This window comes from Prionailurus viverrinus, chromosome X, assembly GCF_022837055.1.
Source record: "Prionailurus viverrinus isolate Anna chromosome X, UM_Priviv_1.0, whole genome shotgun sequence".
Lineage (NCBI taxonomy): Eukaryota > Metazoa > Chordata > Mammalia > Carnivora > Felidae > Prionailurus > Prionailurus viverrinus.
In genome coordinates, this window is record NC_062579.1 from 116,944,569 (window position 1) to 116,958,756 (window position 14,188).

The 14,188-nt window shown below is 49.4% G+C and overlaps 1 protein-coding gene across 4 annotated transcripts in view; it reads left to right on the forward strand.

Moving 5' to 3' along the window:
• The window catches only part of MTMR1 (myotubularin related protein 1), a 65,039-nt gene extending 50,851 nt beyond the window's left edge, over positions 1 to 14,188 (forward strand). For all 4 annotated transcript variants that reach the window (XM_047843168.1, XM_047843165.1, XM_047843166.1 and 1 more), the window contains 3 exons: positions 3,016 to 3,129; positions 6,788 to 6,964; positions 12,729 to 14,188. In XM_047843168.1, coding sequence (XP_047699124.1) covers positions 3,016 to 3,129; positions 6,788 to 6,964; positions 12,729 to 12,890 — 453 coding nt within the window. In that variant the 3' untranslated portion in view covers positions 12,891 to 14,188. The remainder of the gene's footprint in view (positions 1 to 3,015; positions 3,130 to 6,787; positions 6,965 to 12,728) is intronic.

Below are 14,188 nucleotides of genomic sequence, written 5' to 3' on the forward strand. Positions count from 1 at the left end.
TCTAAGATTCTGCCCGTGAAATGCGTATAATTAATGTCTCTTAAAACAATGTTGTTAATGCAATAGAAGAAGAAATATCACTGCTTAGTCTATCAGTTAAGTCACAAGTGGATGAGACATGTAGCTTGTTAGAAAAGATGCATTAATGTAATAAGATTAATTTATTTGGAGGTTGCCTACTGCTAAATCAAGGAAGCTTAAATCCTCATGAAATTGTTAGAAATCTCAGGATAAAATGAACTAGCCTGTGTACACAAATTGATAGAAAAGGATCTAAGGGCAGAGTAATTGAGGGGACTCTTCAGAAAAGAGTCTCCAACCTTCTACAATAGCCATAGTTTAATGGACTCTCTACCCTTCTCAAGAGGTGGAGAATTTCATTATGGATTTCTATGGAGTTTTTGAGACCATACGTTTTAGGTATATGGTATAGTTTCTGCGACAACAGGCCAAAACAAAATCGGAGTCATGACATTTAATCTTTTATTTTTATTACTCTAGCTGTTGCTACTTCCTCTAAATGAAATATTTTTGGAGCTGAGCATAAGGCCACAATGCCATTTGAAGGTGAATAGCAGTCCTGACGGAACATGAGCAGAGCTCTTGCGTTCTGGTTTTGCAGGGGCTGATGGCCTTAGGCAGAGTCCCACCCACTCTGACCTCCCCTACCTGGTACCCACTTGGCCACAATAAGGCTTGTAGTCAGTGGTACTAGAATACATCCAACCAAGCTCCCAGATTCAGAACGAGCACTCAGGGTTAGGAATAAAGACTCATTTGACTTAAAAAAAAAAAAAAAAAGTGCCCATAGAAGCTTTGCTGTCCTGCTAATAAACATATAATTTAAATGTTTGAAAATCTATATCTTCCATTACTATCCTTGATTTAATAAAGCTCCAATGTACATAAATGTTATATATTTGCTTCAAATTCATAAATTTTGTGGTGCCAATAATTTATGCATAGAGCATAACTAAACCACATAGAAAAATGCTGGGAAAAGTGGACAGGATGTACTTGGCCTTTTAAAAGATAGCTATTTGATGGGGCACCTGGGTGGCTCAGTCAGTTGAGCATCTGACTTCAGCTCAGGTCATGATCTCACGGTTCGTGGGTTCGAGCCCTGTGTCGAGCTCTGTGCTGACAGCTCGGAGCCTGGAGCCTGTTTCAGATTCTGTGTGTCCCTCTCTCTCTGCTCCTCCCCTGCTCACATGCTTTCTCTCTCACAAAAATAAAGATTAAAAAAAAAAAAAGATAGCCATTTGCTGGGTGCCAGGGTAGCTCAATTGAGCATCCAACTTTGGCTCAGGTCATGATCTTCTGGTTCATGAGTTCAAGCCTTACATCAGGCTTGCTGCCGTCAGCACAGAGCCTGCTTTGGATCCTCTGTCCCCCTCTCTCTCTCTGCCCCTCTCCCACTCATACTCTCTCTCAACAATAAGTAAAACATTTTAAAAAAATTATTAAAAGATAGCCATTTGGAATGTGAGGCCATTGTCAGAGTTGCAAGTTAAAGGCTCAGATTAATCAGTAGCTTTCTTTAGCATTTTGGCCAGATTTAGTTGATTTAGTTCATCTAAGAACAAGAGTGCTGGTAAGAACAACCACCATAGCTAGTTTCCAGAGGTTTCTAAAGAAGCAGTATTCTGATGGGGCTCCTCAGAAGACAGTTGTATGTTTCTATGGGAACAATCCTTAGGATGGAGAGAGAGGCACATCTGAATCCAAGATAGCTGAGCAGAATTCCACAAGTTGGCTAATGTAATAAACAGCCTGGTGAGGAAGGGAACAATTTCAGGTAGAGCGTGGATAGTCCTGGATTGGCCATTATTTCTAATCGGGAAGCTTGTCCCTATCCTCGTAAAGTAATAAGGCTATCGGCAACCCTGGTCGTCTCTCTAGAGATGACAGGATTTCATGATCGTGTGCAAATGTCACTCTGATTGGGGAATGGTTTGATACTGTAAACTGAGTTAAATAAAAACATGCTGGGTAGTTCTGTTTGGTTTAGTTCTAATTGGCTCTGCATCATTCAGCATGTAATGAATATTTCACTGTGTTTACTGGCACATGGGAGGCAGCCAGTACTTGCCTGCCGCTAGGATCATCATCATTATCATTAATCATTATTGTCATTTCCAGACCGTCTCCTCACGGCTACTAAATGACACCTACTGGCTAGGATGTCCCAAAAATGGTAAAGTCTTTGTTGGAATTTGGCAAAACCCCATTAAGAATGACCTAAAACGATAATTGAGATGATTATGTCATTTTCTTATTCTGTTAATATGATGAATTACAGTAATTATTATTTTTTTTAACCTTGATCTTCAAATGTTAAGCCAGCCTTGCATTCCTGAGACAAACCTTGCCGGGTCATGTTGTGCTACCCTTTGTATATGTTGCCAGGGGTCAGTTTATTTATACGTTAGGAAGGATCACGGGGATGTATGTTCCTGGAGTTGTCTCTGTGGGAAGGTTATTAACGATGAGTAGTAGAGAATAGATTTTGTTTCTTCGTGAATCACTTTTGGTATATGCTGTGCCCGGGAACTCACCTCCCTTCTCTGTGACTCCGAATGTACCCCAGGTAGAAAGCTGGGACAGGAGTTGGACTTGACTCGTCTTTTTCCCTTTGGTGCTGGGGGTGGGGTCATGGCCTCCTGCTGCCTGTTGCCAGTGTCTGAAAACAGCCGCTTCCTGTATTCTATACAGTTTTCTAGTGCTTTCTGGCAGAAGGGGGACTGTGGGCTGTGTTCTACCAGCATGACAAGAAGTGGAAGCTGCACGATGCTTATTCAGGCATTGAAAAGTACAGTTTTTGTTACTTCAGGTTGTTTCTCAGCCAGATCTATAAGCTTGGACTTGAAACTATAGGAAGTTAAATTCTACACAGGCTCAGTCTTCCTTTTAATCTTGGACTGTATTCCGAGTTGTACTTTAGCGGTCTTTCACAGACAACTAGTACCACTATGTTTTAGAAATTGAACTTTAAACCTTCTTTCTCCATTTAAGTTTCCTTCAGCATTCGAGTTCAATGAACTGTTCTTGATCACGATTTTGGATCACCTCTACAGCTGTCTCTTTGGGACCTTTTTGTGCAACTGTGAACAGCAGCGACTCAAAGAGGTAAGTGTCTATTGCTTTCCCAATTACTCGGGTGCCTTTCCCATGAGGTGCCACTGTAAAAGGGGGACTGGGTGGAGAGGGGACTTGGGTCTAGCCCTGCTGCCGTGCATAAATGGAGAGATTACATTAGATGCCCTTCCAGGCCTCAGCAGCCCCAGTGCATGTGTTTAATCTTCCAGGTGGCCTGACAACGAGCCTCTTACTGTGTGGGTGCTGGGGGCTGGGGCCTAGCAAGCCCATAGCTCTCTGACGTCTTTCAGTTCTTGTAGGTTTAGTTCTAAACCCTGGACCCCCTGAATCCCAAGCTCATGTGCTTTCTATTTTCTACTGCACTAACTCCAAAATGATGTGATTCTGCCCTTCATTCTCCAGGCCGTTGGGCACAAAGGTACTTGGAGGCCTAGGAAGGTGAAGTCTGTAGATGAGCCCAGAACTTCCCTTGAGGAGCAAGCCAGACTCTCTTTTCCATCAGGTTCATAATGAAGCAGCTGCCGAGCTTCTGAGTTCTATTTCCCCTCTTTCCTCTTTGGGATAAAAGAAAGAAATGGTCAAAAGTGAGGAAGCATTAGGCAAAGGCACCTTAGAGTGTCCTCTGGTTAACATAAAAGGGCCAATGCCTGTGGGCTAAGTACATTAGAACATTGTCAAATTTCAGGGAAAATAGTGGGTTGCTAGCACCCACCTCCCTCTGCAGCTTCCCCACAGCTGTCACCCCTCATTCCTTGCCTGCACCCCACTCAGTCTCCTCTCTTTAGCCCTTCTCTCAGCTGGGAGCCTGCCTGGGCCCAGTCCCTGGTCGTCTTCTTCCCCAAACTCTGTCCTCTGTCTAGGTCGCTGTCTGTCTCCTCTCAGGATCTAAATGCCATTCTCTTCTTCCCTCTGCCCTTCTACATGTCCCTAAAGGGCACCCCTGCTCCTCGAGATGCACAGGAGCCACCTTTGCCTCCTCCCTCACCCTGCCCCCAGCTGCCACAGCTGGTCCCCCCTTGTCACTGCCCCACAGCCTAGTGCAAGCCCCCACGGTCTCGCGGCCAGACTAAGGCAGCTGCTGGGAAATGTGCTTCAGTCATTCCTGACCTCCAGCAACCAGGGCCGCATTCCCTGACTCTAGTCCCATCCTGAGCCTCTCCCCTGCTTGAAACCTCCCTGTGGCTTCTGTCGTGATCCCGGTAAGATCCACATTCCTGTGGGCCCAGGGTGATAGAGACCTGTTAACCTCTTAAAAAAAAGAAAAAATTTAGAGCAAGCTTCATGGTATTTGACTTCTATCTCAATAAAGCTATTTTTAAAATATGAACAGAAAAATGAAGTTCATATGTAGAATTTAAACACTTACGGTCTTCTCTTTTGTTTTAACCAAATATCCTCTTTAAAAACTCAGCTCTCTTGAGATGGAATTTACATACTATACAATTCACCCTTTTAAAGTGTACAGTTTAATGGTCCTTAGTATATTCAGAGTGTGCAGCCATCCCCACCATCTAATTTCCTAAACCACATAAACTTTTCATCACCCCAGAAAGAAACCCCATTCCCATTAGTAGTCACTCCCCGTCCCTCCCTCCCCCAGCCCCTGGCAGGCAATGATCTGCTTTCAATCTGTATGGATTCGCCTGTTCTGGACATTCCATAGGAATGGAATCAAACAGTATTTTTCCTCCTGTGACTGGCTTCTTTCACTAAGCTTAATGTCGTCAAGGTTCATGTGAGTCTTAGCAGGCGTTGGTACTTTGTTCCTTTCTTATGGCTCAGTAATACCCATGGTGTGGAGACACCACACTTTGTTCATCTAAGTCATCCGCAGATGGACTTCTGGTTGTTTCCACTTCGGGCTCATACAAATAATGCTGCTGGGAACATTCAAATGTGCAAGGTTTCATGTGGACCTATGCTTTCATTTTTCTGGTATGTACCTAGGAGTAAAATTGCCGAGTCCTATAGCAAGTGTATGTTTAACCCAGAGACTGTTCTCCAAAGCAGTTGCAGTATTTTACGTTGTCCCCAACAATGAGGGACCCAGTTTCCTCACATCCTTGTAGATGTTTGTTGTTGTGTATCTTTTTTATTCTAGTCATCCCAGTGGGTATGAAGGAGTAGCTCATTGTGAGTTTTGATGTACATTTCCCAATTAACCAATGGTATTGTGAGCACATTTTCATGTGTTTATTGGCCATCTGTTTATCTTCTGTGGACAAATGTTTATTCAGATCCTTTGCCCAGTTTTTAGTTGGGTTTTCTTTATTAGGGACTGGTAAGAGTTCCCGATGAATTCTTGATATATACAAGTCCCTTATCAGATACGTGGTTTGCAAACATCGTCTCCCATTCTGTGCATTTTCTTTTTGCCTTCTTGGTGGTCTCCTTTGAAACACAAGTCTTTACTTTTCATGAAGTTCACTTTATTTTCTTTTCTTGCTTGTGCTTTTGGGGTCATGTGCAAAAGCCGTTGCCTAACTCAAGGTCATAAAGATTTGAGCCTGTGTTTCCTTCTAAGATTTTTATAGTTTTAGCTCTCACATTTAGGTCTGTGATCCATCTTGGAGTTCCTTTTTGTGTACGATGTGTGGGAAGGATCCAACTTCATTCTTTTGCACATGGCTAACCTGTCATTCACATGCTGCTGATGAAAAGATTCTCTTTCCCCCATTGAACTGTTTCAGTGCCCTTGTTGGAATTCAGTTGGCGGTATATGTGAGGGCTTATTTCTGTACTGTCTGTTCTCTTCCATCGATTCCACACATCTATCCATCCTAGGCCAGCACCACCGTATGGATTACTGTGACTTTGTAGTAACTTTTGAAATTGGGAAGTGTGAGACCTCCACGCTTGTTCCTTTTTCAAGAATGTTTTGGCCATTCAGGGTCCTATGAATTATTGCTGGCGTTTCTCTTATAAATACAATATATAAAATATGAAAAGGTCCTGACAGAATTTTCTATGTCTAGATAGCCTGTAAGGAAGTCAGCTGGCTTTTGCGGTTTTCTGATTTTGACTTTGTCACCGTGTTCAATCCATGTTCCATGTTTACCTGCCTTCCTGTGACTGTAGGTTTTCATTCACATGAGCAATGCCAATAGTTCCAGCATTTGTATTCAGTGTATTCGAAGGTCGGGAGGTGGGGAGATAGAATTTAATGATATATTTACTTCTCTATGTAAGGTTTCCCCGGCCTGCCACCCTGACAGGTTTTTCCCCAGATGTCCATCCATGATTTTACAGTGAAAGGAATCTTATCTGTGAATTCTACCCCAACCCTCAATATTAAGAGTCACAAAAGCAAACTGCAAACTGGAAATAAAAAATGTATTTGTTATTGATGGGCCCCATCATCCTGTTATTGCTAGAAAATTCTCATCATCCTGTGGTTGCTAGAAAGTTCTCGTTTTGCCTTCTACACACACACACAGTCCCCAGATGTTCCTCAACTCAGCAATATGTTTTTCCAGGACAGTAACTAGTATGCGTTTTCATGTCTTCCCCTGCGTGAGGTGACGCCATAGCACTAAGGATGGGGCTGGGGCTTAGTAAATGTTCTATGCTTTTTCAGTGTCTGAACTCCTTTTATTCAAGTCTTTTCCTCTACAATACAGATTCTTGAGAATCTGAAAAAAAAAAAAAGGTGAATTTATTTCAATATATTCCTTTTTTTGTTTTTCAGGATGTATATACGAAGACTATATCTTTATGGTCGTATGTCAATAGCCAGCTCGAAGAATTTTCGAATCCTTTCTTTGTGAATTATGAAAACCATGTCTTATATCCCGTTGCTAGTCTGAGTCATCTGGAACTATGGGTAAACTATTATGTGCGATGGAACCCACGAATGAGACCTCAGGTATCTTTTTGTTCTTCGCAAAAGAGTGTATCTTTCTGAGCAAAGATGGTGGTTTAGAAATGAGTTCATGCTAGGGATGGACATGCTCTACTTCTGCCCTCGCCTCTCAGGGTTCAGTCCTCTGCGTTCATGTTCTAGCAGCTTTTCTTCCTTCCTTTCCTTCTTTTCCTTTCTTTTCTTTTTATTTCTTTCTTTTTCTTTTCTTTTTCCTTCCTTCCTTCCTTTCCTTTCCTTTCCTTTCCTTTCCTTTCTTTCTTTCCTTCTTTCTTTCCTTTCTCTCTCTCTCTCCCCTTCCTCCGTCTCCTTCCTTCCTTTCTTTCTTTCTTGAAGTTTATTTATTTTAGAGGGAGCAGGGAAGGGGGAGAGAGAGAGAGAATCCCTAGCAGGCTTGGCACTGTCAGCACGGAGCCCGATGTGGGGCTTGAACTTATAAACTGTGAGACCATGACCCGAGCTGAGGTGGACGCTTAACCGACTGAGCCACCCATGGGCCTCTAGCAGCTTCTTTTCATACACCAACCCAGATGCCGTTTGCTGGCTTAGAGTTAAACATCTTAGCACCTCTGTCTTTGCTAAAGGTGTATGGATGAAGTAATATTGGTTACTGTGTTGGACTCTTAGTCTCTCCAGTGACTTGGTGAGTTTGTAGACGCTGGTAGCAAAAGAGAAAAAGACCACGTGCTGAGTTGCAGGTAGGCAACCCTTGAAGAAGGGGTAGTCTCCCCCTCCCTGCCACACTCTCACTATAACATTTCCTGAGACTGAAACAAATAGCAGAACAATGCACGGCAGGACCAGAGACTGGAACAAATAGCAGAACGATGCACGGCAGGACCAGGCAGCCGAGCTGTGTTTGCCCTTGGCGTCCAGTGGCTAAGCCTGGGCTGTGGTTCAGGCACCACCAGTTAGGGTTCCCAAGGTGCTCCCCCAAGCCTGTGCCCTGTTGGTCCTGCCCTGCCCTCTCCCGTCCATGCAGGTGGCATGTCGGTGGCTGGGTGCCGTCGATGGTAGTTGGTGGGTAGAGCAATGGAGGCAGCTGTGTGGGGGACAGAGGACCTTCTGTGGGGTCAGAGGACCTTCTACTGAGGGTCTTTGTAGGTTGAGTATTCTTTGGGTTTCCTGGCAGCCTGCCAGGAGAGGGTTTCTGGGGCCTCGTTTAACACCATCGCTTCTGTCCTCCTCAGTAGTTCGTTCTTGCTCAGTGCCTTCGCCATCTACTCAGGAGTGTTTTTGGCTCTCTGTTCGCTCGGGCTGCCATTAACCAAGTACTACACACGGGGGCGCTTACGCAGTGGAGACGCATCCTCTCCCAGTCCTAGAGACGGGAAGCCTGGAGGTCAGGGCGCTGACTAGATGGCTTGCTTCTGAGTGTGCTGTGAGGGAAGAGTCTGTTCCGGGCTTCACTTCATGGCTTGTGGCTGGCTGTCTCCCCCCTGCCTTCACATTGTCTTCCTTTTATGTATGCGTCTGTGTCCACGTTTCCCCTTTTTATAAGGATACCAGTTGTATTGGGGCAGGGCCTCATCTGATGACCGCATCGTAAGCTGATTACCTGTGCAAAGACCTGTCTCCACATACGGTCACGCTCTGTGGGACTGGGGGTACAACGTCCACATAGGAATTTGGCGTGCCCAGTTAACCCATAACCGCCCCCAAGTCCCACTAACCATGGAGAATACCCGACTCTTCGTTTCACTTTCTAGTCGCCGGGCGCCTGAACCTTGGAGGGACCATCACTTTGGTAACATTCCCTCCCCGATGGAAAACTCCCTCACTGTAGGTTTAGCTCCAGGAAGTGGCTGAGTGTGCACAGTGCTTCTCCCCTCCTGACCTGTTCTGCTCCCAGCAGCACCACCCCAGCTGCTCCCCACTTGCCTCTTTCCCTGTTTCTGGCTGCTTTCCAGTCCATCAAACTTCACCTATGAAAGCTCTTTCCTCCTCTAGACCCTCTGAGTTGGCTCTGGACCATTTTCCAGAACACCGTGGTCAGGGCCTGCCCAGCCCAGTACTTGTCTTTCTCTCGGAGCAGGCCCTGCACCCAGGCCTCAAGTTCCCCTCTTCCCCCTGGTCTGAGGGACTCCATGTCCCTGTAGGTGGCCTGTTAACCCCCCTCCCCAACTCTGGAAATGCTCTGCTTCAGCCTGGCACTGTGCCAAGAGCTGGTCCTCTGAAAACCTTCTTTAGGAAACCTTCCCTGATTGAAACTTCCCTCCGTTTACTGTAAGAAGACCTACCTGTTGTCCTTGTGTACCAGGCAAATTTCTACCCGGGAGTAAGGGGCCATTAGCCACTTCCTGTGTTATGGCACTGAGTATTTCCTCTGCTCTTTTCTCCATAAAACAAACATTATACATACAGTCAAGTTCTTTGGTCAGTGGTTAGTGTTTTAAATACAGGTTTTCAATTTTATTTGTGGCCGGTGAGCCATCAGTAACTAATTTCAAATGTTTTATGCTTTTGCCTATGCTGATAGTGTCCATCCTGTTAGCTCTGTGGCATCTATAAAGAGTGCCGTGGAGCTAGCTGACCATTGCCCATGGCCTCCAGAAAGCCTCCTCATAAGCATGGTCCCCGAATCCTTCTCTCTTCCCTCTTCTGAGTGACCCATACCTCCTGCGACTCCCCATTCCCTAGTCACGTGGCCAAAGTTGGCCACATGATGGCCCACTGGGCACGGGACTGGCTTCCCGTGGCCACCCGATGGCTCCAGCTCTCCGTGCCTTCTACCTCCCTGGCCCCCACTGTCCCATCATCTAAGCTCCAGATTACGTCCATCGGACTATGGTGACAGCTTATTTCTATTTGTTTCTCAGACTTTGTGTTCTGCAAGGGTAGGCCTCTGCCATAATTGCTTGTTATTAGATTGAATCCTCCCCCAAATGAGAGCCACATGTGAGAGAGAAAATGGGAGCGGACCCAGAAGCATCCGGGAGCCAGAGGTGGCCAGCCCCGTCAGCAGCTTCTGTGGTGGCTCACAGCTGAGACAGTCTGAGTGCAGGTGCACTGCCCTCCTTTCATGGGGGCCAGCTTCCAGAACTACACTTCTTTCCGACCTTTGCTGCTTTATTTTGGAATGCCAGACCAGGGGGCCCCTTAAGCACTTCTTTCCAGTTGCTCGAGTCCATTTTCCTTAAGAACCCAGGCCAGCATCTGCCTTCCTGCAGCTCCCTCCTAACTGGCATGTGCTTCTGTCCTCCTCAGGCCCTTTGCCGAATCCTTTCCTGGGTGGTTCTATTTCGTGTGTCATAGCAACAAGGAGGAGGGGCTGTAGTGTAGAGTGGAGGGAAGTCCCTTCTGTGAAATCACTCAGGGAGGGTTACCAGATCGTATTCTTGGTGACACAAAGGACAGGTGGTCAGGGGGCTACCTTGAACCTTAACACAGAAAGCCCGCACAGCCACTGCTGCTGGAATGAAGGGTGTCCCGTGGGCCCCCGCTCTTGCTGTGGCGGCACTAGCTCCCACATGGTCTCTCAAACCCTGCGAGCCGCAGGCTGCCTTCCTTCCCGACCACGCTCAGGTCCTTACACGTGTGAGCAGTCAGCTTCATTGTGGCCATCACAACAGTGACGGGAACTGGAGCCCTCGCTGCTCTAAGTCCAGACCCTCTGGTGGGCCTCTGGGCGCCGGGGGATGCTGATGACCTCCTGCCGGGCAGAGGGAAGGGCCAGAGGAGCCATGGCTTGTCACATTCTCGCCACCTGGCACGCGTAGTTACAGAAGGGAAGGGTGCCCACCGGCCAGGGCCAAAGTCCCTCCTAGCAGTGGCTCGATGCCTCTTGTGGGTGGGGTCCCGAGCTTTGCCAAGACCTCGTGTGAGCAGGAGCACGAGTGTGAAATGGGTCCCTCCAAAGCTGGCCTGCGGCTCTCCGTGCTCCCCTTGCACCATGCAGTATGGAAGGGAGAACGGAAGGTGTCCTGAATGCGGCTGGCACGGAGGCATGTTGGGGAGCAGGCAGGGCCCAGGGGGGCATCAGAGGCCAGAAAGGTGGACAGGCCAGGCTGCCACAGGGTTCGTGGGACAAGCTCGTCGTGGTACTAGGCACATGGAACTTAGGGGGCGGGGAGGGCTGTGGCAAAGGGATCGGTGAGAAGGCTGCTGTCAGTGTGATGGGTGGGGATGGGGAGCAGGCTGGGGAGGAGGGGCAGGGGACTAGCCTATTTGGCTCCTTTTCTCTGAGGAGGAGGGGGCTAGATTGGCTGCCCTGAGAGTAGCTCCCTGGGCATCCGTCAGAAGATGGCTGGGTGGGGAGGAGGGCCAGGCGTCTGTCTCGTTTCCTTTGGGCCCTCTTGGCTTGTGGCTGACGCACGCTAGCACCCACTGAGTGAGGTCCCCAGCTGGGCATTTTCTCAGTGAGCATGCGTCAGATTTATTGTAAAGGACATATGAGGAAAGGCAGCATGGAGATGTCAGACAATCGTCTCGGGCCCTGGGCGCATGTGGAATCGTGCAGTCCCCTGCATGGGCTGCCCCTCTCTGAGGTCACGGTAGTAACAGTAGTTTGACTGCAGAACGTTCCCTTGTGTGATTCCCTGGGAACCAAGTGATCCTGCAAGAGGCTCCAAGGCTAAGAGGGGTGCTGTTGCCCACATCACGGTGGCCTCTGGGATCAGCCGCCAATAAGGTAACTTTCCCTTGCTTTTGGGGGCCATCGCCATCAGATGCACATTGTCATCCGTTCCCTTCTTCCTGTGGCCTGCTCAAGAGTTTGTTTCTTGCTGGTTCCCAGGCACCCAGCTCTCCTCCTCCTCTGCCTCTCCCCCTCCCTCCTGTCCGTGTGTCTCATCTGTGTCTGCCTTCTGGTTCCTTCCAGTGAGGCTGATCGCCATCAGCAACCCTGACGGGAGAGCTCACAGTCTCCAGGGAGCTGGCTGAGGCTTTGGGGAAAGTGCCACAGGCAGAAGGGACAGCACATGCATGGCGTCTTTTAAAACCTGGAAGATTCTGGAATGTAGGAGGGGACAGGAGGCGGGACCTGGGGAGAGATGAAGAGAGGCAGGCTGGGACCACACTGCACGGTTTTGAGGCCAAGGTCAGGGCCGCAGAAGGAAGCCACTGGACGCCGTTAGGTGGGCATCACATAGCCTGGGTGAGGCTTAGGGCCCAGGCGTGTGGTTGCAGTGTGCACACTGGATCGGGGACAAGGGGAGGTGAGTGGGCAGAGACAAGGAGAGAAGCCCCCCCACGTGGTGCCTTCTCTTCCTGGGTCTGCCTCACCCCCCGCCTGGGAGCCCCAGGAGGGAAAGGTCAGGTCTTGGGTCTCTGGGCTTGCTAGGGGAGGGAGGGAGTACATGCTGTGACCCCAGTAGTCAGACCTGGTGTCCCATATGTCTCAGTGCGGTGGGGCTGGAGGTGCTGTGCACAGAGCCTGTCCTCCCTGTGCAGGGAGGCCGCTGGGCCCCCAGAGGCTCCACTCTTCCGGCACCATCCTGTCCACGGGCTGCTGCCTAAGCCTATTGCAACCGATGAAAACAAACACAACTTCAGGTTGTAGAAGGTGGTGATTTAATACTATTCAGTCAGCAGGGCAATTTATAATAATGCAAAACTGCAGAGGGCAGGGGGGCTGGGCACTGGTCACCTTTCTGCAGTGTCCTTAGTTGACTGCTTCTCCCTGAACCAGCCGAGCAGTGCGTCAGCTGCCACCCCTGGCTGGGGGGGAGGGTGGGGGGGACACTTGGCAGATGGTGTGGCAGGCTGATCGCACAAGGCGCCTGGTGCCTGGGGACAGGCCCGCTCACTGCGGTGGTTTCTGCCTCCCCAGATGCCCATTCACCAGAATCTCAAGGAGCTGCTGGCCGTCAAGGCAGAGCTGCAGAAGCGGGTGGAGGATCTGCAGCGGGAGGTGGCCACGCGCGCCTCATCCTCGTCCGAGCGGGGCTCGTCACCGTCGCACTCGGTCACCCCCGTCCACACCTCCGTCTGACGGGGTGTGGAGGGCAGCACTTCCGGTGACTCCAGTGGGCGAGGATGTCCTGCCTGGTGGCCCAGGCAAGGGACCGCAGCTTGTGCTCTGCTCTTCTAGGCTTGGGCCTGACGTCCTCCCATTCTGGAAGGCACTTTCAGCCACTGACCGTTTGTGTGGCTAGGACCGCTCCCACCGTCAAGTGCTTTTTGTTCTGTGACCTGTGCCCCTCCTGCCGGCGGTTTGTGGAGGCGCCTATTGCACCTACCCCGTGAACCGCCCGCCAGTCCAGCCGCTGGGGACGGGGAGGGAGCATGGGGTGCGGGGCTTCAGGTCTCTCTCCAGTTCCTTGGAAGGTAAATCCTTCATTTTCAAATGCATCCCGTTCACTTCCAGACCGCGTGCCAGCCACGTGGCTTCCTTCAGCTCTTTGCTCCAACCTGAAAAACGTTTCGAACTGAACTACTGGGTGGGGGCGGGCCCACCGCTGCCACCACGTCTCCCGTCCCCTTCATGCAAGGGGCCTCCTGCACCAGTTACTGCTGTGTACATAGAAGGCATTTTTAAGAAAGAGAAACCGGTCTTTATTTTCCTATGCCCTTTTTTTACGTTTAGATGAGGAGGCGTCCGCTTCCACGGGCTGGGCAAGCCCTTGCACACAAAGCTCACGCCAACTTGATGTGGTACATCTGGCACGTGATTCGAACGGGGCCCTGGAGATGGCACAATGTCCTGTCCTCCCCCCAGACACCCGTGCTCGCCTCCCGGGCCGCGGCACCGGCCCTTCCTTTACTGCCGCCAGCTGTGTGTGCCCACGCGAGCCTGCCCCATCCCGCAGCTGCCTGTCGGAAAGGTTTCTCGTTTTACAGAGACCCTGCGGCTCCGTTTGTTCTCGCCACTGCATGGCCATCGTCCCCAGCTGCCCCCGCTCTGCCAGGTGCGTTCCCCAGCTCCGCTTACTCGTGCGGCTGCATGGTGACCCTCGGCTTCCCTGGAGCTCCCCTGAGCCAGCAGTGGGGTGGCCCGGGGTGGGGCCGGGGTTCTGGAGCGGGTGGTGCCACCCTCCCCTGGAGGTGACCCCGAGACCCACCTGTGCGATTGAGAAGCAGAACAGACCGTTCTCCTGGAGTGTACCTAGCACAGAACTCTAAAACAACTTGAATACTGTTACCTAAGCAGTTCTTTTTGTCTTTTATTTAAGTGTACTAGAATGTAAAACCTTTATCGTTCCGATTTTTAAAAACTGGTACAGTATCGTATTTGCCTCATCTGATGCACTGTATTTCGATCTGTAATTAAAATAATATGTTTGCTCTGCG